Source organism: Coregonus lavaretus, assembly GCF_964263955.1.
Source record: "Coregonus lavaretus genome assembly, contig: HAP1_SCAFFOLD_803, whole genome shotgun sequence".
Taxonomy (NCBI): Eukaryota; Metazoa; Chordata; class Actinopteri; order Salmoniformes; family Salmonidae; genus Coregonus; species Coregonus lavaretus.
This window is the reverse complement of record NW_028166639.1, coordinates 123,066-148,771: the sequence shown is the minus strand read 5'-3', so window position 1 is coordinate 148,771 and position 25,706 is coordinate 123,066. Positions and strand designations below refer to the sequence as shown.

General features: G+C 43.6%; 1 protein-coding gene across 1 annotated transcript; it reads left to right on the top strand.

Annotated features, from left to right (window-relative positions):
- Positions 1-205: 205 nt before the first annotated feature.
- Positions 206-25,171, top strand: LOC311114478 (uncharacterized protein). Its single transcript, XM_084189722.1, has 22 exons — positions 206-281; positions 954-1,233; positions 1,627-1,766; positions 2,186-2,465; positions 2,869-3,129; positions 4,900-4,994; positions 5,735-6,029; positions 6,493-6,744; positions 6,837-6,925; positions 8,843-8,922; positions 9,181-9,253; positions 10,462-10,541; positions 10,800-10,866; positions 11,075-11,354; positions 11,554-11,625; positions 11,973-12,178; positions 23,082-23,140; positions 23,263-23,477; positions 23,605-23,861; positions 24,476-24,610; positions 24,755-24,908; positions 25,098-25,171. Exons 1-22 carry the CDS (start codon positions 276-278, stop codon positions 25,157-25,159), a joined length of 3,438 nt encoding a protein of 1,145 aa, XP_084045848.1. The 5' UTR covers positions 206-275; the 3' UTR covers positions 25,160-25,171.
- Positions 25,172-25,706: the final 535 nt, after the last annotated feature.

The following is a 25,706-nucleotide window of genomic DNA, read 5'->3' as shown; positions in this document are numbered from 1 at the left end:
CTGGCAGAGAAGTTAGAGAGAGATTACAGACACAGAAGAGGTAACACCGTAAAACTGTGTTAAGAAAATGTATCATAAACGTTCCTTCAAACAAAGACAACATGATTTAAATGAATAATTGTTGATGAACAGGACAATGTAATATGACAATTATACTGTTATCTCTCTTCACTTCCTCTTCTATACCTGTATCTACCACAGAAACATCAGACGCTGTCAGTGATGAAGGGAGTGAAAATAAACATTATCGGAGGAAGTGGCATAGGGCACTGGTAATGAAGGTAAGACTAGTAGCCATGTCTGAGAGGTCAAATGTCATTGCGAACAAACCACATATAGATCACAGCCACATGCAGTCTGAAGTGTGTGTGAGTGAGTGCTCACTGTCATAGTCAGTTCTACAGTTCTACCCTCATATGTTAAAACACCTGTACTCACTGTCATAGTCAGTTCTACACTTCTACCCTCATATGTTAAAACACCTGTACTCACTGTCATAGTCAGTTCTACAGTTCTACCCTCATATGTTAAAACACCTGTACTCACTGTCATAGTCAGTTCTACAGTTCTACCCTCATATGTTAAAACACCTGTACTCACTGTCATAGTCAGTTCTACACTTCTACCCTCATATGTTAAAACACCTGTACTCACTGTCATAGTCAGTTCTACAGTTCTACCCTCATATGTTAAAACACCTGTACTCACTGTCATAGTCAGTTCTACAGTATGAAATGATACAGTCCACACATACAGTCTAGATAATGAACTAATCTGTCAGGTAAACTATGCGGGGTGGGGGTCAGGCTGTAACACACACACCAAACAAGCCATGAATATATTCCTGTACCATGTTGTGTGTTTGTATGTGTGTGTGGCTATGTTCATGTTCTTTATATCAGTAGCCAATATTTCTATCCTTTTATTTATATCTTGTCATCTTGTTATTTTAGAGACCCTTCGTGTTGGATATACCAGCTCTGCTGCTGACCACTCTGGGAAAGCTCAGTGAAAAACAGCTGAAGAGATTTCTGTGCTTCCTGACTAGTGGCCAGCTGCCTGGCTTTCCTCCCATCCCAGAGAGACAGCTGCAGAACGCTGACAGACAGGTCACAGTGGATCATATGGTGAAGACATACGCCCCTGAGAGAGTTGTGGAGATCACACTGAGGATCCTGAGGTGGATGGACCAGAATGATCTGGCAGAAAAATTACTGCGCGATCACACTAGAGGTAACATAGCAAGAATGTACATCAATCTATACATCACAGTTCAGTGTAGGTCTAACCAGAAAGAACATTCAACTGACTTCATAATAACATTCAGCAGGCCTCTCTTTTATCATTTTTATTCATGATGTATCCAGGTGACCCCATTATGTTTAAACAGCAATCCAACATTCATTATATTCCATATATACAATCACCAATACAGTAGGGAAGATTTCACAAACAGATTAGACTTTCTAATCATGGCTGTATGTCTCTTCCTGAGCTGCCTAATCTGGAAGATGAACCAGAATGATCTGGCAGAGAAGTTAGAGAGAGATCAGAGAAGTAGGATTGTAGACAAGGACCCTAACTGTCTCTCTATCCCCCCTCCTATCTTCCCCTCTATTTCCCCAGTTTCCCCCTCTTTCTCAGGTACTGCCTCAACCTCTCCCCTGTGCGGGTACCCTCCACGTCCCCCCTTCCTCTACCCTGGCTCGTCCGAGGAGGTGTTGTCGTTAACTTCTGCTGGTAGCTCAGGACAGCTCAGCTCACAGGTAAGAGGACGGTTAGAGAAATGTAGGATCACTTCTACCCTCATATGTTAAAACACCTGTACTCACTGTCATAGTCAGTTCTACAGTTCTACCCTCATATGTTAAAACACCTGTACTCACTGTCATAGTCAGTTCTATAGTTCTACCCTCATATGTTAAAACACCTGTACTCACTGTCATAGTCAGTTCTACAGTATGAAATGATACAGTCCACACATACAGTCTAGATAATGAACTAATCTGTCAGGTAAACTATGCGGGGTGGGGGTCAGGCTGTAACACACACACCAAACAAGCCATGAATATATTCCTGTACCATGTTGTGTGTTTGTATGTGTGTGTGGCTATGTTCATGTTCGTTATATCAGTAGCCAATATTTCTATCCTTTTATTTATATCTTGTCATCTTGTTATTTTAGAGACCCTTCGTGTTGGATATACCAGCTCTGCTGCTGACCACTCTGGGAAAGCTCAGTGAAAAACAGCTGAAGAGATTTCTGTGCTTCCTGACTAGTGGCCAGCTGCCTGGCTTTCCTCCCATCCCAGAGAGACAGCTGGAGAACGCTGACAGACAGGTCACAGTGGATCATATGGTGAAGACATACGCCCCTGAGAGAGTTGTGGAGATCACACTGAGGATCCTGAGGTGGATGGACCAGAATGATCTGGCAGAAAAATTACTGCGCGATCACACTAGAGGTAACATAGCAAGAATGTACATCAATCTATACATCACAGTTCAGTGTAGGTCTAACCAGAAAGAACATTCAACTGACTTCATAATAACATTCAGCAGGCCTCTCTTTTATCATTTTTATTCATGATGTATCCAGGTGACCCCATTATATTTAAACAGCAATCCAACATTCATTATATTCCATATATACAATCACCAATACAGTAGGGAAGATTTCACAAACAGATTTTCTAATCATGGCTGTATGTCTCTTCCTGAGCTGCCTAATCTGGAAGATTAACCAGAATGATCTGGCAGAGAAGTTAGAGAGAGATCAGAGAAGTAGGATTGTAGACAAGGACCCTAACTGTCTCTCTATCCCCCTCCTATCTTCCCCTCTATTTCCCCTGTTTCCCCCCTTTCCAGCTCTGCTGCTGACCACTCTGGAGGAGTTCACTGGAGAACAGCTGAAGACATTTCAGTCTGACCTGACTAGTGGCCAGCTGGCTGACTTTCCTCCCATCCCAGAGAGACAGCTGGAGAACGCTGTCAGACAGAACACAGTGGATCATATGGTGAAGAGATACGACTCTGAGGGAGCTGTGGAGATCACGCTCTGGATCCTGAGGAGGATGAATCTGGATAATCTGGCAGAGAAGTTAGAAAGAGATTACAGACACAGAAGAGGTAACACCGTAAAACTGTGTTAAGAAAATGTATCATAAACGTTCCTTCAAACAAAGACAACATGATTTACAGTGAGGGAAAATAGTATTTGATCCCCTGCTGATTTTGTACGTTTGCCCACTGACAAAGAAATGATCAGTCTATAATTTGAATGGTAGGTTTATTTGAACAGTGAGAGACAGAATAACAACAAAAAAATCCAGAAAAATGCATGTCAAAAATGTTATAAATTGATTTGCATTTTAATGAGGGAAATAAGTATTTGACCCCTCTGCAAAACATGACTTAGTACTTGGTGGCAAAACCCTTGTTGGGAATCACAGAGGTCAGACGTTTCTTGTAGTTGGCCACCAGGTTTGCACACATCTCAGGAGTGATTTTGTTCCACTCCTCTTTGCAGATCTTCTCCAAGTCATTAAGGTTTCGAGGCTGACGTTTGGCAACTCGAACCTTCAGCTCCCTCCACAGATTTTCTATGGGATTAAGGTCTGGAGAATGGCTAGGCCACTCCAGGACCTTAATGTGCTTCTTCTTGAGCCACTCCTTTGTTGCCTTGGCCGTGTGTTTTGGGTCATTGTCATGCTGGAATACCCATCCACAACCCATTTTCAATGCCCTGGCTGAGGGAAGGAGGTTCTCACCCAAGATTTGACGGTACATGGCCCCGTCCATCGTCCCTTTGATGCGGTGAAGTTGTCCTGTCCCCTTAGCAGAAAAACACCCCCAAAGCATAATGTTTCCACCTCCATGTTTGACGGTGGGGATGGTGTTCTTGGGGTCATAGGCAGCATTCCTCCTCCTCCAAACACGGCGAGTTGATTTGATGCCAAATAGCTCGATTTTGGTCTCATCTGACCACAACACTTTCACCCAGTTCTCCTCTGAATCATTCAGATGTTCATTGGCAAACTTCAGACGGGCATGTATATGTGCTTTCTTTAGCAGGGGGACCTTGCGGGCGCTGCAGGATTTCAGTCCTTCACGGCGTAGTGTGTTACCAATTGTTTTCTTGGTGACTATGGTCCCAGCTGCCTTGAGATCATTGACAAGATCCTCCCGTGTAGTTCTGGGCTGATTCCTCACCGTTCTCATGATCATTGCAACTCCACGAGGTGAGATCTTGCATGGAGCCCCAGGCCGAGGGAGATTGACAGTTCTTTTGAGTTTCTTCCATTTGCGAATAATCACACCAACTGTTGTCACCTTCTCACCAAGCTGCTTGGCGATGGTCTTGTAGCCCATTCCAGCCTTGTGTAGGTCTACAATCTTGTCCCTGACATCCTTGGAGAGCTCTTTGGTCTTGGCCATGGTGGAGAGTTTGGAATCTGATTGATTGATTGCTTCTGTGGACAGGTGTCTTTTATACAGGTAACAAGCTGAGATTAGGTGCACTCCCTTTAAGAGTGTGCTCCTAATCTCAGCTCGTTACCTGTATAAAAGACACCTGGGAGCCAGAAATCTTTCTGATTGAGAGGGGGTCAAATACTTATTTCCCTCATTAAAATGCAAATAAATTTATAACATTTTTGACATGCGTTTTTCTGGATTTTTGTTGTTGTTATTCTGTCTCTCACTGTTCAAATAAACCTACCATTAAAATTATAGACTGATCACTTCTTTGTCAGTGGGCAAACGTACAAAATCAGCAGGGTATCAAATACTTTTTTCCTTCACTGTAAATGAATAATTGTTGATGAACAGGACAATGTAATACGACAATTATACTGTTATCTCTCTTCACTTCCTCTTCTATACCTGTATCTACCACAGAAACATGGTGGAGCAACTCATCAGACACTGACAGTGATGAAGAGAGTGAAAATAAACTTTATTGGAGGAAGTGGCATAGGGCACTGGTAATGAAGGTAAGACTAGTAGCCATGTCTGAGAGGTCAAATGTCATTGTGAACAAACCACATATAGATCACAGCCACATGCAGTCTGAAGTGTGTGTTAGTGAGTGCTCACTGTCATAGTCAGTTCTACCCTCATATGTTAAAACACCTGTACTCACTGTCATAGTCAGTTCTACACTTCTACCCTCATATGTTAAAACACCTGTACTCACTGTCATAGTCAGTTCTACAGTTCTACCCTCATATGTTAAAACACCTGTACTCACTGTCATAGTCAGTTCTACCCTCATATGTTAAAACACCTGTACTCACTGTCATAGTCAGTTCTACACTTCTACCCTCATATGTTAAAACACCTGTACTCACTGTCATAGTCAGTTCTACCCTCATATGTTAAAACACCTGTACTCACTGTCATAGTCAGTTCTACACTTCTACCCTCATATGTTAAAACACCTGTACTCACTGTCATAGTCAGTTCTACCCTCATATGTTAAAACACCTGTACTCACTGTCATAGTCAGTTCTACAGTATGAAATGATACAGTCCACACATACAGTCTAGATAATGAACTAATCTGTCAGGTAAACTATGCGGGGTGGGGGTCAGGCTGTAACACACACACCAAACAAGCCATGAATATATTCCTGTACCATTTTGTGTGTTTGTATGTGTGTGTGGCTATGTTCATGTTCGTTATATCAGTAGCCAATATTTCTATCCTTTTATTTATATCTTGTTATTTTAGAGACCCTTCGTGTTGGATATACCAGCTCTGCTGCTGACCACTCTGGGAAAGCTCAGTGAAGAAGCGCTGATGGATTTTCAGTGTGAGCTACGTAGAGGCCTTGACTTTCCATATCAGTTTACTTCCCATCCTTTCAATCCGAGGAGCCAGCTGGAGAACGCTGACAGACAGGTCACAGTGGATCATATGGTGGAGAGATTTCATCCTGAGAGAGCTCTGGAGGTCACAGTGGATTTCCTGAGGAGGATGAATCTAGATGATCTCATGGAAAAGTTAAAGAGAGATCACACTAGAGGTAACATAACAAGAATATACATCTATCTATTAATCACAATCACAGTTCAGTGTAGGTCTAACCAGAAAGAACATTCAACTGACTTCATAATAACATTCAGCAGGCCCCTCTCTTATTTATTGTATGTATCCAGGTGATATCATTGTGATTAAACAGAAATCAATAATTCATTACACATTATGTATAAAATCAACAGTACAGTGGCTCAGTAGACATAGCTAAGATATTGCAAGATAAAAGCAGATTTCACTCTCTAATCGTGGCTGTACATCTCTTCTTGAGTTTCCTAAATTCTAGCCAATCAACTGAAGAGTGAGTAAGTGTAACGTTTGTAGGGGACTAGAAGCTTATTGGAAATACAGGAAAAACTGATATAAGAAAAAGAAGCCTGGAGGCGAGGCTGAACAATACATGAACTATATCTGACATGTAAGACATCTCTCTCCTATCCTCTCTGTTCCAGCTTGGCTGCTGAACACTCTGGAGCAGCTGAACACAAACGAGCTGAAGACATTTAAAAACTACCTGACTAGTGGCCAGCTGCTTGGCTTTCCTCCCATCCCAGAGAGCCAGCTGGAGAACGCTGACAGACGGGTCACAGTGGGTCAGATGGAGAAGAGATACGGCCTTGAGAGTGCTGTGAAGGTCACACTGAGGATCCTGAGGTGGATGAATGAGCATGATCTCACAGAGAAGTTACAGAGAGATCACACAGGTAAAACAGCAAGACCAATTAATCTGTTCTTTAAAAGTTACATTTGTTGTTTATAGCTACATTGAGTGAGTATCTTTCCTTCATGCAATGAGAACCCTCAGGCCCTGAGAAAGCTGTGCAGATCTCACCGGAGATCCTGAAGAAGATGACCTGGGATCTGTCGGAGAAGTTAGAGAGAGAGGTGAGGAGGAGAGGGGATGTTTGGGTTCACAACAACAATACCTGGTAAAAGACATGGAGACAGGCAGACGAACATTGAGCAACAGAAAGAGACTGTCACCAAATGAAATTCTCTGCTAGTTGGCTTTCATCTAGCAAGGGTTCAATTGGAGTGAGGAACAAGTCAGAATACTGACTGACAGCTTTTCTTATGCCATGGAGAAGTTAAACTACAGAGAATGTAGAATAGTGGACCAGGGCCTGTGTACTACTGACCCTCCTCTGGTAAGACCTTCACTGGAAAGACAGACAGACAGACCAACAGACCAGTTGAATATTGAAGCAATAAGGCCTGAGGGGGTGTGGTATATGGCCAATATACCACGGCTAAGGGCTGTTCTTAGGCACAATGCAATGCAGAGTAAACAGCCTGCATACATCCCTTATCCATGGTATATTGGCCATATACCACAAACCCCAGAGGTGCCTTGTTGCTATTATAAACTGGTTACCAACGTAATTAGAACAGTAAAAATACATGTTTTGTCATACCTGTGGTATATGGTCTGATATACCACGCTGCACAGCTATTTTCAGGTCTCTCCAGAGATGTTCGATCGGGTTCAAGTCCGGGCTCTGTCTGGGCCACTCAACAACTTTCAGAAACTGCGTTGTCTTGGCTGTGTGCTTAGGGTCGTTCTCCTTTTGGAAGGTGAACCTTTACCCCAGTCTGAGGTCCTGAGTGCTCTGGAGCAGGTTTTCATCAAGGATCTCTTTGTACTTTGCTCCGCTCACCTTTCCCTCAAACCTGACTAGTGTCCCTGTCCCAGCCACTGAAAAACATCCCCATAGCATGATGCTTCACCGCGGGGATGGTGCCAGGTTTCCTCCAGACGTGACGCTTGGCATTCAGGCTAAAGAGTTCGATCTTGGTTTCATCAGGCCAGAGAATCTTGTTTCTCATGGTCTAAAAGTATGTAGTTGCCTTTTGGCAAACTCCAAGCAGGCTGTCATGTGCCTTTTACTGAGGAGTGGCTTCCGTCTGGCCACTGATTGGTGGAGTGTTGCAGAGATGGTTGTCCTTCTGGAAGGTTCTCCCATCTCCACAGAGGAACTTTAGAGCTCTGTCAGAGTGACAATTGGGTTCTTGGTCACCTCCCTGACCAAGGACATTCTCCTCTATTGCTCAGTTTGGCCGGGCGGCCAGCTCTAGGAATAGTCTTAGTGGTTCCAAACTTCTTCCATTTAAGAATGATGGAGGCCAATGTGTTCCTGGGGACCTTCAATGCTGCAGAAATGTTTTGGTACCCTTCCACAGATCTGTGCATCAACACAATTCTGTCTCAGAGCTCTACGGACAATTCCCTCGACCTCATGGCTTGGTTTTTGCTATGACATGCACTGCCAACTGTAGGACCTTGTATAGACAGCACTGTGCCTTTCCAAATCACGTCCAATTAATTGAATTTACCACAGCTGGACAATCAAGTTGTAGAAACATCTCAAGGATGATTCATGGAAAATGTACACACTTGAGCTCAATTTCGAGTCTCATAGCAAAGGGTCTGAATACTTATGTAAATGTGATATTTCAGTTGTTTTATTTTTTATTATTAGCAAATATTTCTATAAACCTGTTTTTGCGTTTACATTATGGGACATTGTGTGTAGTAGATTGATGAGGAAAAAAGGTAACTTAATCCATTTTAGAATAAGGCTGTAACGTAACAAAATGTGGACAATGGGAAGGGGTCTGAATTCTTTCTGAATAGTATTATTTATATTGTTTATTTTTTATAAAATATATAGATGTATAAAATATTATATTTCTTGGAACTTTTGAGTCAAGGATATGTTTCTGTTTTATTTAGTTCATTTTTTATTTGTTCCATTGGTTGTGTGTGTGTGTGTGTGTGTGTGTGTGTGTGTGTGTGTGTAGGAGCCAGTAGCTGCTTCTAAGAGGGAACAGAAGCCAGCAGGGGCACATAACGCCAACCTCCCCAGCACCTCTTCTGGAATGTCAGTGGAGACTGAGTACATTAGTCAGATATTAAAACTATGTAGGCACTGGTGAGATTGAATATATGAGTCTACTGGTATGGTGCTGGAGAGATAATATACTTTAAAAGAGGTGGATTTCCTCGTTAACAACTCCATCAGAATGTATAACATAATTCTCATTATGTGAGTGAAATGAACGTAGAACAGTGAAGTGACCACAGCATGTGGTGGTGGTGTAGGGGAACAGAGCAGTGTGTGACTGTTTCCTGTGTCCAGGTGGACCCGGTCTGGAGAGAAGCGTCACCATCTGGAGAGGCAGAGGGAGGAGCATAGGGCACTGGGCATCAAGGTAAGACTAGTAGTCATATAAGAAGGGTGAACAAACCACATATAGAACACAGTAATAAACACACAATGTGAGTGTTAGTGAGAGTGAGAGTGTGAGTGTGAGTGTGAGTGTTAGTGTGAGTGTTAGAGAGTCAGAATATGTGTGAGTGTGAGCAGCCTTCAAATTATACATTTGGGATGTCTCTGTATTGAGTAAAAACATGTATGGGCCTAATAATAAAGACTTAATTTAAATGTTAATTACATTTTTACGTGGCATGAACACAACCAGTCATGATATTTTCATCTGATTGTCAAACAAATCACTTCAAAAAGTAGACAAGTTTGTCCACTCCAAAATGATTCCAGCATTCAAACTGCATGTACCTTCTGCTCCCCCTATGGACATTTCCACCCACCCTCCTCAACGGACTTCTACTCTGTGCATTCAAATTGTCATCGAAAAAATGCAATTGTGTTCGTTGTCCGTAGCTTATGCCTGCCCATACCCTAACCCTACCACCACCATGGGAACTCTGTTCACAGCGTTGACATCAGCAAACCGCTCACCCCCACGACACCATACTTGTGGTCTGCGGTTGTGAGGCCAGTTGGACATACTGCAAAATTCTCTTAAAGGACATATTGTAGAGAAATGAACATTCACTTCTCACATTCCTGCAGTCACCATGCCAATTGCACAGTCCCCCAAAACTTGACACATCTTTGGCATTGTGTTGTGTGACAACATTGCACATTTTAGAGTGACCTTTTATTGTCCCCAACACAAGGTGCACTTGTGTAAAGATCATGCTGTTTAATCAGCTTGATATGCCACATCTCTCAGGTGGATGGATTATCTTGGCAAAGGAGAAACGCTCACTAACAGGGATGTAGACAAATTTGTATGAAAATTGTGAGATAAATAAGCTTTTTGTGCGTATGGAACATTTCTGGGATCTTTTAGTTCAGCTCATGAAACACTTTACATGTTGTGCTTATATTTTTATTACTCTGTCTGACTGCTGCTCCCTCTATGGACATTTCCCTCTCAACGGTCTTTACTCTTCCCAATGGACATTAACTCTGTTTGACTGCTGCTCCCTCTATGGACATTTGTGTGTGTGTGTGTGTGTGTGTGTGTGTGTGTGTGTGTGTGTGTGTGTGTGTGTGTGTGTGTGTGTGTGTGTGTGTGTGTGTGTGTGTGTGTGTGTGTGTGTGTGTGTGTAGGAGCCGGTTGCTGCTTCTAAGAGGGAACAGAAGCCAGCAGGGGCACATAACGCCAACCTCCCCAGCACCTCTTCTGGAATGTCAGTGGAGACTGAGTACATTAGTCAGATATTAAAACTATGTAGGCACTGGTGAGATTGAATATATGAGTCTACTGGTATGGTGCTGGAGAGATAATATACTTTAAAAGCAGTGGATTTCCCCTTTAACAACTCTATCAGAATGTATAACATCATTCTCATTAAGTGAGTGAAATGAATGTAGAACAGTGAAGTGACCACAGCATGTGGTGGTGGTGTAGGGGAACAGAGCAGTGTGTGACTGTTTCCTGTGTCCAGGTCGACCCGGTCTAGAGAGAAGTGTCTGAAGAGGCAGAGGGAGGAGCCTATGGCACTGGTCATCAAGGTAAGCCTAGTAGTCATATAAGAAGGGTCAAATGTCATTGTGAACTAACCACATATGCTGTGCGTGTGTATGAGAATGAGGTATTGAGAGACCAGCAGAAAGATTCTAGTTTGTCCTACCAATATTAATATATTCATGTTCTTTATTTTATATCAGTAGTCAGTATTTCTATTCTCTTCCTTATATCTGATCATCTTTGTTATTTTAGAGACCCTCCATGTTGGATGTTCCAGCTCTGCTGCTGACCACTCTGGAGGAGCTCACTGAAGAACAGCTGAAGACATTTCAGTCTAACCTGACTAGCGTCCAGCTGCCTGGCTTTCCTCTCATCCCAGAGAGCCAGCTGGAGAACACTGACAGACAGGACACAGTGGATCAGATGGTGAAGAGATACGGCCCTGAGAGAGCTGTGAAGATCACACTGAACACAATGAGGAAGATGGACCTGGGTGATCTTGCTGAGAAGTTAGAGAGAGATCACAGAGGAGGTAATTACAGGTGTTGTTCCTAGTCAGGATGTTGAGTGTTTCAAAAAAAGAGTCCCAGCTTCTTTACTATTTCGTTTTATAACATATAAATGAGGATACAACATCTATGTCCCCTTTTGATAACACATCTCAGAAACGCAGGTAACACCTCTATAAACGGTCAATATAGAGTTTGTCATTTCAACTGTTTTCTCCTCAGTCCTCCAGGCCACCCAAAAAACGTTGAAGGAAATGCCAAGTTCCTCATCTCATAGTCCTCCTAGAACCCCAGGTAAGAGTGAAGGAGATGCAGATGTAAGATCTTCATTTGATCATTCTTTTGTTGCTGAGAATGTTCTTATACGGCAAGAAATGCAAACTTGAAGTGTATTGGAGTTTTAAAAAGTTTTCTGAAGTTTGTATTTTCCACTTGAATTGACCTAACGAAAAATGTATCAACTCCTACAAAAATGTCAATTAATTATAATATACATAATAATTCACATTTCCTGTTGCTGCAGGATTATTTTCCTGCTGAAGCAAACTGGCTCAAATGAAGATCCTACATCTGTATTTAATACAAAGACAACTTTAAACCAATAACTAACAAAATTAGATATATACACTATTTCTGTGCAGATTCTCCTCTTCTCCTGGAACCCAATGATCCCATTGTTGGACAGGCCTTCACCTTGCCATCAGCGACTGATGGGACAATAGAAGAAGAGAGCCAGGACTGTGTCAGAGTGCATCCGTCTGACAGCTTACCTGAAGCCATGGACGAGTTAAACATCACAGAATGTAGAGTAGTGGACCAGAGCCTGTGTACTACTGACCCTCGCATGGTAAGACCCTCACTAGAAAGAAAGAAAGAAAGAAAGAAAGAAAGAAAGAAAGAAAGAAAGAAAGAAAGAAAGAAAGAAAGAAAGAAAGAAAGAAAGAAAGAAAGAGCCGTTGAGTATCTGATTTTATGGTGGATTGTGGAGGAGGGGGGTTGAGTGTGTTGGAGTATGTGCGTGTGTGTTTGTCCAGCATCGGTTGTGGGGGGGGGGGGGGGGGGGGGGGGGGGGGGATGTTGGGGGGGGTATGGGATGGACCACGGGAATTATTTGCTAGGATAATAATTGCTTGTCAATAAATGAAATGTAATACAATGGCAATCCGGGTTATATGTTAAAATCCTACGCATGAACTGCCGACATTATTATGCATATTAATTGATAATGATGGAAAATAGGATATGCATAATTTTTTTAATAGTTATATATATTTATATATATATATATATAGAGAGAGAGAGGTGACAGCATTGGAAATGCTTTTGGCGGTTAATCTGCTTCTGTTTTGTGGGTGGCACTGTGTGCTGTTTTCGATGGATGGGTCCTGGCCTCTCGGTGCCTTAGGGATCCGGAGGGACGTGGGTGGGAAGCCGATCACTGGGATGACGGCTCAATTTGGGATGGGGAGGGGCTTTAGCGGGGGAATTAGTGGAGAACAATTGAAGGGTTACTCAGTTGCAATGCAAATATCACGGTACAGCTATATGGACACTCAATCATTACGGTATTTTTTATTGGTACCTTTGCAAACATATATAATAATAAATAGACTTGAAACTTGTATCTCATTATGGTGTATGTTGAAATTAGTATAGCCAGTTATAATTGTAATGGCTTAGCTGATAATAACAAAAGAAGAACAATATTTACATGGCTCAAAGAGAAGGAATATAATATCTATTGTATACAGGAAACTCATTCAACAATTCGAGATGAAGTTGCGTGGAAAAAGGAATGGGGGGGGGATATACTTCTCCCATGGGCAAAGAAATTCAAAAGGGGTGATGATATTAATTAATAGTAATTTCGATCCGAATGTGCAAATTGTTCAAATAGATATGCAAGGTAGATGGATTATTTAAAATATGTTATTGGACCATAAACAGATATGTCTCATTAACCTTTACAGACCAAATAATGATGATCCACACTTCTTTGACAATACAGTGGGGAAAAAAAGTATTTAGTCAGCCACCAATTGTGCAAGTTCTCCCACTTAAAAAGATGAGAGAGGCCTGTAATTTTCATCATAGGTACACGTCAAATGACAGACAAAATGAGAGAAAAAAATCCAGAAAATTACATTGTAGGATTTTTAATGAATTTATTTGCAAATGATGGTGGAAAATAAGTATTTGGTCAATAACAAAAGTTTCTCAATACTTTGTCATATACCCTTTGTTGGCAATGACACAGGTCAAACGTTTTCTGTAAGTCTTCACAAGGTTTTCACACCCTGTTGCTGGTATTTTGGCCCATTTCTCCATGCAGATCTCCTCTAGAGCAGTGATGTTTTGGGGCTGTCGCTGGGCAACACGGACTTTCAACTCCCTCCAAAGATTTTCTATGGGGTTGAGATCTGGAGACTGGCTAGGCCACTCCAGGACCTTGAAATGCTTCTTACGAAGCCACTCCTTCGTTGCCCGGGAGGTGTGTTTGGGATCATTGTCATGTTGAAAGACCCAGCCACGTTTCATATTCAATGCCCTTGCTGATGGAAGGAGGTATTCACTCAAAATCTCACGATACATGGCCCCATTCATTCTTTCCTTTACACGGATCAGTCGTCCTGATCCCTTTGCATAAAAACAGCCCCAAAGCATGATGTTTCCACCCCCATGCTTCACAGTAGGTATGGTGTTCTTTGGATGCAACTCAGCATTCTTTGTCCTCCAAACACGACGAGTTGAGTTTTTACCAAAAAGTTATATTTTGGTTTCATCTGACCATATGACATTCTCCCAATCCTCTTCTGGATCATCCAAATGCACTCTAGCAAACTTCAGACGGGCCTGGACTTGTACTGGCTTAAGCAGGGGGACACATCTTGTACTGCAGGATTTGAGTCCCTGGCGGCGTAGTGTGTTACTGATGGTAGGCGTTGTTACTTTGGTCCCAGCTCTCTGCAGGTCATTCACTTGGTCCCCTCGTGTGGTTCTGGGATTTTTGCTCACCGTTCTTGTGATCATTTTGACCCCACGGGGTGAGATCTTGCGTGGAGCCCCAGATCGAGGGAGATTATCAGTGGTCTTGTATGTCTTCCATTTCCTAATAATTGCTCCCACGGTTGATTTCTTCAAACCAAGCTGCTTACCTATTGCAGATTCAGTCTTCCCAGCCTGGTGCAGGTCTACAATTTTGTTTCTGGTTTCCTTTGACAGCTCTTTGGTCTTGGCCATAGTAGAGTTTGGAGTGTGACTGTTTGAGGTTGTGGACAGATGTCTTTTATACTGATAACAAGTTCAAACAGGTGCCATTAATACAGGTAACGAGTGGAGGACAGAGGAGCCTCTTAAAGAAGAAGTTACAGGTCTGTGAGAGCCAGAAATCTTGCTTGTTTGTAGGTGACCAAATACTTATTTTCTACCATAATTTGCAAATTAATTCATTATAAATCCTACAATGTGATTTTCTGGAGATTTTTTTTTCTCAATTTGTCTGTCATAGTTGACGTGTACCTATGATGAAAATTACAGGCCTCTCTCATCTTTTTAAGTGGGAGAACTTGCACAATTGGTGGCTGACTAAATACTTTTTTCCCCCACTGTATATATAATAAATTATCAACCCTGCAAGCAATTCAAGACAATATTATTATGGTGGGGGATTATAATACTGTTTTAAATAGCTCAATGGACCGTAAAGGAAATCACACCACAAACATTCACCCACATGCTCTTAAGGAAATTGTGAATGTCATGGATACATTAGAACTAGTAGATATATGGAGGCTTAAATATACTGATTGTCAGGGCCGTGTAGAAATGGTGTGGTGTGGAATCAAGTGCAGAAGCAGATTGATAGTCCAATAATCTTTACTGGAAAGTGCGAGGCAATAATCCAAAACAGCCAGAGGCAAAACGCACACAGGCGTAAAATACAAGCGCGCATAAACAGGCGCGCAAAACTCTTCTCAACCGAGAAGTAAGCAATACCGTAGAGGCGTACCAAACACAGGTACGAAATGACACCTAACACGAAACAATTACACACAACACTACACTAACAACAAGGAAACTAAATAGGGTGCTTAATTAGACATAACACAAGACAGGTGTGGCTAACAGACAAAACTAGTCAAACAGAAAACATAGAGCGGTGGCAGCTAGTACTCCGGAGACGACGACCGGCGAAACCTGCCCGAACAAGGAGGAGGAGCTGCCTCGGCCGAAACCGTGACAGTACCCCCCCCCCCTTGACGCGCGGCTCCAGCCGTGCGCCGACTCCGGCCTCGGGGATGCCCAGGAGGGCGCGGCGCCGGGCGCGTAGGATGACCACGATGGAATTCGGTCATCAGGGACGGATCCAGAATATCCCTCCTCGGCACCCAGCACCGCTCCTCCGGACCGTACCCCTCCCACTCCACGAGATATTGGAGACCCCCCATCCGGCGTCTGGAATCCAGGATGGTCCGAACAGTGTACGCCGGAGCCCCCTCGATCTCCAACGGGGGCGGAGGAGTCTCCTCAATCTCGAAGTCCTGGAGTGGACCAGCTACCACCGGCCTGAGGAGAGACACATGGAATGAGGGGTTAATATTCTTGTAATCAATAGGTAGTTCTAACCTGTAACACACCTCATTCAATCTCCTCAGGACTTTAAAAGGCCCCACAAACCGCCGACCCAGCTTCCGGCAGGGCAGGCGGAGGGGTAGGTTTCTGGTTGAGAGCCAGACTCGATCTCCAGGTGCGTACACTGGCCCCTCACTGCGGCGTAGGTCGGCGCTCGTCTTTTGTCGACGTATGGCACGCTGCAGATGGACATGAGCAGCGTTCCACGTCTCCTCCGAGCGCCCTACCCACTCATCCACAGCGGGGGCCTCGATCTGGCTCTCATGCCACGGTGCCAGAACCGGCTGATACCCTAAGACACACTGAAAAGGGGTTAGTCTAGTGGAGGAGTGGCGGAGAGAGTTCTGTGCCATCTCTGCCCAGGGCACATATCTCGCCCACTCCTCCGGCCGGTCCTGACAATATGACCTCAGAAACCTACCCACATCCTGGTTGACTCTTTCGACCTGCCCATTGCTCTCCGGGTGGTAACCCGAGGTAAGGCTCACCGAGACCCCCAAACGTTCCATAAATGCTCTCCAGACTCTGGAGGTAAACGGGGGGCCTCGATCAGACACTATATCCTCGGGTACCCCGTAATGCCGGAAGACGTGAGTAAATAGAGCCTCAGCGGTCTGTAGGGCAGTAGGAAGACCCGGCATGGGAAGGAGACGACAGGCCTTAGAGAACCGATCCACAACGACCAGGATGGTGGTATTCCCCTGAGAGGAGGGAAGATCGGTAACAAAATCCACCGATAGATGAGACCAGGGTCGCTGTGGAACGGGCAGGGGCTGTAATTTACCCCTGGACAAATGTCTGGGTGCCTTACACTGGGCACATATTGAGCAGGAGGAGACATAAACCCTCACATCCCTGGCTAATGTTGGCCACCAGTACTTCATACTAAGGCAGTGCACCGTCCGGCCAATACCCGGATGTCCAGAGGAGGGCGACGTGTGAGCCCAATAAATCAATCGATCCCGGACCTCGAGCGGGACGTACGTCCGACCCACCGGACACTGTGGAGGACTAGGGTCGGTACGCAACGCCCGCTCGATCTCCGCATCGACCTCCCACACCACCGGTGCCACCAGACACGACTCCGGTAGTATGGGAATGGACTCCACGCACCTCTCCTCCGCGTCATACCGGCGGGACAGAGCATCTGCCTTCCCGTTCTGGGACCCAGGGATGTAAGTGATCTTAAACACAAACCGGGCGAGAAACATAGTCCATCGAGCCTGGCGAGGATTTAGTCTCCTAGCGGCCCGAATATATTCCAGGTTACGGTGATCGGTCAGAATAAGGAAAGGGTGTTGAGCCCCCTCAAGCCAATGCCTCCACACCTTTAGGGCCTGGACTACGGCTAACAGCTCCCTGTCCCCTACGTCATAATTCCGCTCCGCCGGACTGAGCTTCTTAGAATAAAAAGCACAGGGGCGGAGCTTAGGTGGTGTACCCGAGCGTTGAGATAGAACGGCCCCAATACCGGCCTCGGACGCGTCTACCTCAACTTGAAACGGTAAAGTGGGATCCGGGTGCGCCAACACCGGAGCCGAGGTAAACAGGTCCTTCAGTCTCCCAAAAGCCCTGTCCGCCTCAGCCGACCACTGCAAGCGCACCGGACCCCCCTTCAGAAGAGACGTAATGGGAGCTGCCACCTGTCCAAAACCCCGGATAAACCTCCGGTAGTAATTCGCAAAACCCAAAAACCGCTGCACCTCTTTAACCGTCTTTGGGGTTTGCCAATTACGCACGGCGGACACTCGGTCCACCTCCATTCTCACCCCTGACGCAGACAACTGGTAACCCAAAAAGGAAACTGACTCCTGGAAGAACAGGCATTTCTCAGCCTTGACATACAGGTCATGCTCCAACAGTCTCCTCAATACCCTGCGCACCAGGGCTACATGCTCGGCCCGAGTAGGGCTGTACACCAGAATATCATCGATGTACACCACCACTCCCTGCGCCTGCATGTCCCGGAAAATTTCATCTACAAACGATTGGAAGACTGATGGAGCATTCATTAACCCATATGGCATGACGAGATACTCGTAATGGCCGGAGGTAGTACTAAATGCTGTCTTCCACTCATCGCCCTCCCTAATGCGCACCAAATTATATGCGCTCCTGAGGTCCAATTTTGTGAAGAACCGTGCCCCGTGCAATGACTCCGTCATAGTCCCAATCAGCGGAAGTGGATAACTGTATTTAACAGTCACCTGATTGAGACCGCGGTAGTCAATACACGGACGCAGACCTCCATCCTTCTTCTTCACAAAAAAGAAGCTCGAGGACGCGGGAGAAGTAGAGGTCCGTATGTATCCCTGTCTCAGAGACTCGGCAATGTAAGTTTCCATTGCCCTTTTCTCCTCCTGTGACAAAGGATACACATGGCTCCGCGGAAGCGCGGCTCCTGTCTGGAGGTCTATCGCACAATCCCCCTGTCTATGAGGTGGCAATCGTGCCGCTCGGGTTTTACTAAACACGAGTGCCAAATCCTCATACTCAGGAGGAATGTGCAGTGCGGACATCTGGTTCGGACTTTCCACCGAGGTCGCCCCTACGGAAACACCCAGACATAACCCCTCACACTGAGCAGACCACCCTTTAAGAGCCTTCTCTCGCCACGAAATAGTAGGATCATGGGTAGTCAACCAGGGAAGCCCCAGTACCACCGGATACGCAGGAGAGTCAATCAGATAGAGTTGAATCATCTCCTCATGACCCCCCTGCGTCATCATCCTAAGTGGCGCTGTGAGCTCCCCAATCCACCCAGATCCTAACGGACGACTATCTAAGGCATGTACGGGGAAAGGCTTATCGACTGGAAGGAGGGGAATCCCTAACTTAACACAGAATTTACGATCTATAAAATTCCCAGCTGCGCCTGAATCGACTAGCGCCTTATGCTGGGAACGAGGTGCAACCTGTGGAAAACAAACAGGTAAAGTAAAGTGGACGACAGAAAGCTCTGGGTAAGTAGGGCGCCTACTCACCTGGGAGAACTCCCCACTGTATGGCCTGCCATCTCCCTCCTCAGGGAACCCTCCCCAGCACCTAGCCGCGGTGTGCCCTCCGCGGCCACACTTGGTGCAGGAGACTGCTCCCCTCGGGTTCCTTCCTCTTTTCGTTCTAGCGCCAGCCCCTCCGAGCTCCATCGGACTCGGCTCGGAGGTGCTGGAGGGTGGAATGGGAGGCCCCCATCTGGAACGCCCGCGGGTCGTGAGTAGGTTGTCCAGACGAATAGCCATGTCCACAAGCTGGTCAAAAGTTAAAGTAGCGTCCCTACACGCTAACTCCCTGCGGACGTCCTCCCTAAGGCTACACCTAAAATGGTCTATGAGGGCCCTCTCATTCCACCCCGCGTCAGCCGCTAGAGTCCGGAACTCCAGTGCGAATTCTTGAGCGCTCCTCATCCCCTGTCGGAGGTGGAATAGACGTTCCCCCGCCGCTCTTCCCTCTGGTGGATGGTCAAAGACCGCACGAAAGCGGCGGGAGAACTCCGCATAGGTGACTGTGGCGGAGTCTATTCCCCTCCATTCGGCGTTGGCCCACTCCAACGCCTTGCCGGTGAGACAGGAGATGAGGGCGGAAACGCTCTCGTATCCCGAGGGCACCGGGTGTATAGTGGCCAGGTAGAGCTCCACTTGCAAAAGGAAACCCTGACACCCGGCAGCGGAGCCGTCGTACGCCCTCGGGAGCGAGAGCCGAATCCCACTGGGTTCCGGTGGATGAGTAGGCAGGTTCTCTGGTGGTGATGGAGCGACCGGTGGGGCTGTGGGAACACCGCTGATCTCCCAGCGCCGAAGAGTGTCCATGACGCCCTCCAACGCGTGCCCGATCCGATTGATGCGATGTTCCTGTCCCTGGAGACGGTCCTCCACGCTGTCGACTTGTGCTCCTGCTGATTCCATCGAAGTGGTGTGTAATTCTGTCAGGGCCGTGTAGAAATGGTGTGGTGTGGAATCAAGTGCAGAAGCAGATTGATAGTCCAATAATCTTTACTGGAAAGTGCGAGGCAATAATCCAAAACAGCCAGAGGCAAAACGCACACAGGCGTAAAATACAAGCGCGCATAAACAGGCGCGCAAAACTCTTCTCAACCGAGAAGTAAGCAATACCGTAGAGGCGTACCAAACACAGGTACGAAATGACACCTAACACGAAACAATTACACACAACACTACACTAACAACAAGGAAACTAAATAGGGTGCTTAATTAGACATAACACAAGACAGGTGTGGCTAACAGACAAAACTAGTCAAACAGAAAACATAGAGCGGTGGCAGCTAGTACTCCGGAGACGACGACCGGCGAAACCTGCCCGAACAAGGAGGAGGAGCTGCCTCGGCCGAAACCGTGACACTGATCTAGTGAGATATACATGGCGGAAATTATTACTGAAACAGGATACAAGTGGAAAATATAAAGATCCAGTCCATTTAAATAATTGGAGGCCCCTTACACTTCAGTGTTGTGATGCAAAAATTCTAGCAAAATGTATAGCGCATACAATTAAAAAGGTATTGTCGGATATTATTCATTCTAATCAGACAGGTTTTTTACATGGAAGATACATTGGAGATAATATAAGGCAAGTATTGGAAACAATAGAACACTATGGAAAATATGGGAAACCAGGCCTGCTATTCATAGCAGACTTTGAAAAGGCATTTGATAAAGTACGACTGGGGTTTATATACAAATGCCTGGAGCATTTCAATTTTGGAGAATCTCTTATAAAATGGGTCAAAATCATGTATAGTAACCCTAGGTGTAAAATAGTAAATAATGGCTATTTCTCAGAAAGTTTTAAACTGTCAAGAGGAGTGAAACAAGGTTGTCCACTATCAGCATATCTATTTATTGTGGCCATCGAGATGTTAGCTATTAAAATCAGATCCAATAATAATATCAGAGGATTAGAAATCCAGGGCTTAAAAACAAAGGTGTCATTGTACGCTGATGATTCATGTTTTCTTTTAAATCCACAACTAGAATCCCTCCACAGCCTCATAGAGGATATAGATACATTTTCTAACCTATCTGGATTACAACCAAATTATGACAAATGTACTATATTACGTATTGGATCACTAAAAAATACAATTTTTACATTACCATGTAGTTTACCAATAAAATGGTCTGATGGTGATGTGGATATACTCGGAATACATATCCCAAAGGAAGTAAATGATCTCACTTCAATACATTTTAATAGAAAGTTAGCAAAAATAGATAAGATCTTGCTACCATGGAAAGGTAAATACATGTCAATTTGTGGAAAAATCACCCTGATTAACTCTTTAGTATTATCCCAGTTTATCTATTTGCTTATGGTCTTGCCTACGCCTAGCGAACAGTTTTTTAAATTATATGAGAAAAAAACATTCAATTTTATTTGGAACGGCAAGCCAGACAAAATTAAAAGGGCCTATTTATATAATGAATACGAATTCGGAGGACAGAAATTATTAAATATTAAAGCATTAGACCTATCACTAAAAGCTTCAGTCATACAAAAGTTATACTTAAATCCGAACTGGTTCTCAAGCAAATTAGTAAGAATGTCTCACCCAATGTTCAAGAATGTTCTAAAACAAGCCATAGAAAGTTGGTTGCAATTTCAATTTAATCCTCCAGAAACGACAAAACAAATAATGCAACAAATATTGTGGTTAAATTCAAATATACTAATTGACAAAAAAACTTAATTTTTTGACAGAATGTTTAAAAAAGGTATAATATTCATAAATGATATCATCGGTAGGACTGGTGGAGTTATGTCGCACATACAGCTAACAAAAACATATGGAAATGTCTGCTCTACCCAAAATTACAACCAAATAATTGCAGCCTTACCGCAAAAGTGGAAGAGGAAAGTGGAACGGGGAGAAAGTAAGGAACTTGTCGGTTGGCCTTGCATTAAAGAACATAATTGGTTAAGGAAAACTGTGATAAATAAAACAGTATATCAGTTTCACTTAAGGACCAAAGGATTGACAGCCGTCCCATATAAATTGCAAAATAGTTGGGAAGAGATTTTTGACGTACCGATCCCATGGCATAGTGTTTATGAACTGACACGCAAAACGACACCGCAAAACGAATCTTTCCATTTAAATTATTATATAAAATTCCTGCTACCAATAGAATGTTATTTATATGGGGGATACAATCTTCCCAGCTCTGCAGATTTTGCTGTGAAGAGACAGAATCATTAGATCATTTGTTTTGGTTCTGTCCATTTGTAGCTTGTTTTTGGACACAGGTCCAGGAATGGCTAAAGGATTGCAATATTTACCTGAAGCTAACCTTGCAGATAGCATTACTGGGTGATCTGAAAAGTCATAGTCAATCGATCAATAATATAATAATACTTTTAGCAAAAATGTTTATTTTTAATTCACAATCTGTAGAAGCAATGAGAATAGAAAGGTTCAGAACTTTTGTAAAACATCACAGTACAGTTGAAATATATATGGCAAATAGAAATCCTATATGGATGGTGTTAAAAGATAGATGGGAGGTATTGAATGGAGTTGAAGGATGGGACTAATAACAAATAACAATAAATAATAACAAGATAACTAATAATGTAAGCATACTGTGTCCATAATAAGTATATAGATTGTATGTTGGGAGCTTTTGGGAAAGAGCACAGTTAGAAAGATATGGCATATAGAAGCAAACCGGATGGACATCATGAAAAATAATCGGAGAGGTTGAGAGTAGAAGAAGTTCAGGAGCAAAAACTAATAAAATAGAATTATTGTAAAATTGAATGTGTTCATAAGGTGTAGATAGTAAGTAGAGGCCTGGGAATTGTTGTTCACTAATTTACCCCAAGTAGGGAAAGGATGGTGGGGTTGAAAAGTAATAAAGGGGAGTATATATATAAAAAACATGGGGGATTGGAAGTGATGCAGACAATTACATTGATGGAAGTTACAATCTATCTGCAATATTAAGCTGATCTACCCCCACAAAAACAAAGAAAGAAAGAAAGAAAGAAAGAAAGAAGAGAGAGAAAGAAAGAAAGAAGAGAGAGAGAAAGATAGACAAGTTGAATATGTTTCTATTAAACTACTCTTTAAACCCTTTAAAATCTATTGTTTTACATTTTAGAGGTCTCCTGAAAACTTTGAACCAGAAATCTACGATCGTGAGGGCAAGGGAGCATACAGGTAACTCAGTATTATTTTACTTGTTTTCTCATGAATAGTTTGTAAGGACAATGCCTCATTTTTCAAATCATATTCAGGGAATGCAATTAAAATGTCATTCTTCATCATTGTTTGTTCTACAGGTTCCAGTGCCCCAGTGCAGGTCTGTTCCAGTGCAGTATAACAGGCCTGGTGTTTAGGATGGAGGGAGAGGGAGAGGTGCTCTATAGGACAGTCCCCTGGAACAGGAGGCTTCTAGCCAAGAGAGGCAAGAGACCTGCAGGACCCCTGTTCAACATTGACTGCTCTCAGAAGTCTGTCTGTCAACTACGCCTCCCACACTGTGAGATTCATTCTGGTAAGTAATACATTTCCAGGGAGGTTATAGACTATGTATTCTTAATCACCATCAGTAGCATCACTACTCCACTACTTGGTTGTTTTTGTCATCTGAACAGAAGACTAATGTTCTCTTTCTCTCCTAGAGGGTGGATGTGACTTCCTGTCTGTAGCCCATGTGACTGATGATGACACTATGGAGTTTCTCCATCTCCATGAGACAACAGAAACTCATGTCATATTAAACATCAATGGATTCAGCAAATATGGCATCACCAAGGATAAGAAAGCTCCTGTCTCTCCTATCCGTGGTCTGGTGCTACTATTTTACCAACTCCCAGATGATAAAAATAATTCCACCCTAAATGTGTTGTTGCTGCCCAGAAATGTTGACATTGATGAGGTAAGTAGATTAGAGTTGTCAAACTCTTCTTTCGTTAGAATTCTATCAAACTCGTACTGTTGAACTCACCTTTTGCCACAGAACATTATTTTTGGGTGTATAATGTAACACTAAATGGTGAATCCAGACCAGGGGGGTCTCTCGCTCACCAATCCAACATCTTAACCATTACATCAAGATGATACCCTCAAGGTCCGAGGGCGACATTTGGGCTTCCATGTTTCAGGCAGGGCTTACTGTCACGACTTCCTCCGAAGCTGCCTCCTCTCCTTGTTCGGGCAGGCTTCGGCGTTCGTCGTCACCAGCCTTCTAGCCACTGCCTCTCCTCATCTCATCATTCCATTTGTTTTGTCTTGTTTATTACACACACCTGGTTTCAATTCCCCTCATCAGTACCTGTATAAGTGTTCCCTCTGCCCCCTTGTCTTTGTGTGTGATTGTTTATTGTGGAGGTTATATGAGCTCGGTGGAGCGCCTTGTACCTTGTATCGACATGTATACAGAATAAACCTTTATTCTGTGATTTACCCTCCTGTGCCTGACTCCGTCCAAATCACACACCACAGCTACCTCATCATGACAGTATGCTCCAATCCATTTTCAATCCTCTCAAGGTGTGTGAGAAAAGGAGGAGAAGGAATGGAGACAGAGAAAAATACATTGAAATAAATCCTAACTGTAGACTAACCCCGGACCAAGAATACACCCTCTCCACCGATCTTACAGATGAACATCACATAGATCCAAAGGTAGGCTAATATATATATGACATGAGCTAGAGAGAGAGAGGAAATGTGTTAACACATGTAAATTATTTTTGTTATGCTACCTTGATAAGTAATAGAAATCACATACAATTCTGTTTGACATGATACTTATGCATTTTTTTCCAGGAAGCAGAGTTTGTGGATTATGATTCCTATACAAACTACATGCCAACATTCCTGTTGCGTTTAAAAACTGTTGTTGAAGAAGTGAATCTTCTTCTGGAAGAACATGACGGTCCTGAAAATGAATGTGTATGGAACCGCCTTGTTTCACTACCAGGTAACTGAAATTCAGAGAGAGTAGGAGTTACTATAGTAGTAATAGTAGCATTTTACATTTACATTTTACATTAGTAGCAATCATCATAATAGTATGGTAGTAGTGCTGTTGTTGATTTAATCTAATTATGATACAATTGATTATTTCACCATATAAATGTAGTACATCACCTTCTCTTTTAATCCACAGCCTCACCAACAGAAGTGAAGTCTACAGGTAACTGGTCTCATCAAACCTTATACTTGTCTTAGTCTCATCAACTCACAATTCAATTGGGAACAACTCATATTCTCCTAATGGTTCTGTGTTTTAAAATAGATTGTGTGTGCGCCATTTGATTTGACCTGCGGTTTAACCTCATAAACTGCACCATAAACTTAAACGACTATATTCTTTATGGTCTGTCACTTATTTTGTTAAAGGTCCTGCACAGTCAAAATCATGTTTTTCATGTAATGTGATGATATTCGGATTAAATCAGATCAAAGTAGGATGACCAAAGTATGAAAAATGACTGTTGCTTCTGCATTGATAAAGTTATCATAAAGTTACTCATCCTCTCCCCCATGTCAACCACTTGGATTCAGGAGCTGGGATTATTAAAGGATTTTTGTGACATTATTTTCTTACCTAATTTAAATAAGTACCGCCTTGTAACCAACATCGCAGAAGGCGTATTCGCAGAGGGGTGTGGTTTACATAGCAGTGTGTTCGATGAATAGGGGAAACCTGTAATTATATATTCTAAGGCAAATATACTTATAGGTTTCCGCTTTCATCTGTGTCTGGTGTTAGCTA

Bases quoted from the DNA above. Each gene is read 5' to 3' on its own strand.
- LOC311114478 (XM_084189722.1), top strand. The intron at 6,926-8,842 runs GTGAGGAGGAGA...GTGTGTGTGTAG, and splicing joins CGGAGAAGTTAGAGAGAGAG to GAGCCAGTAGCTGCTTCTAA. The intron at 8,923-9,180 runs GTCAGTGGAGAC...TCCTGTGTCCAG, and splicing joins CCCAGCACCTCTTCTGGAAT to GTGGACCCGGTCTGGAGAGA.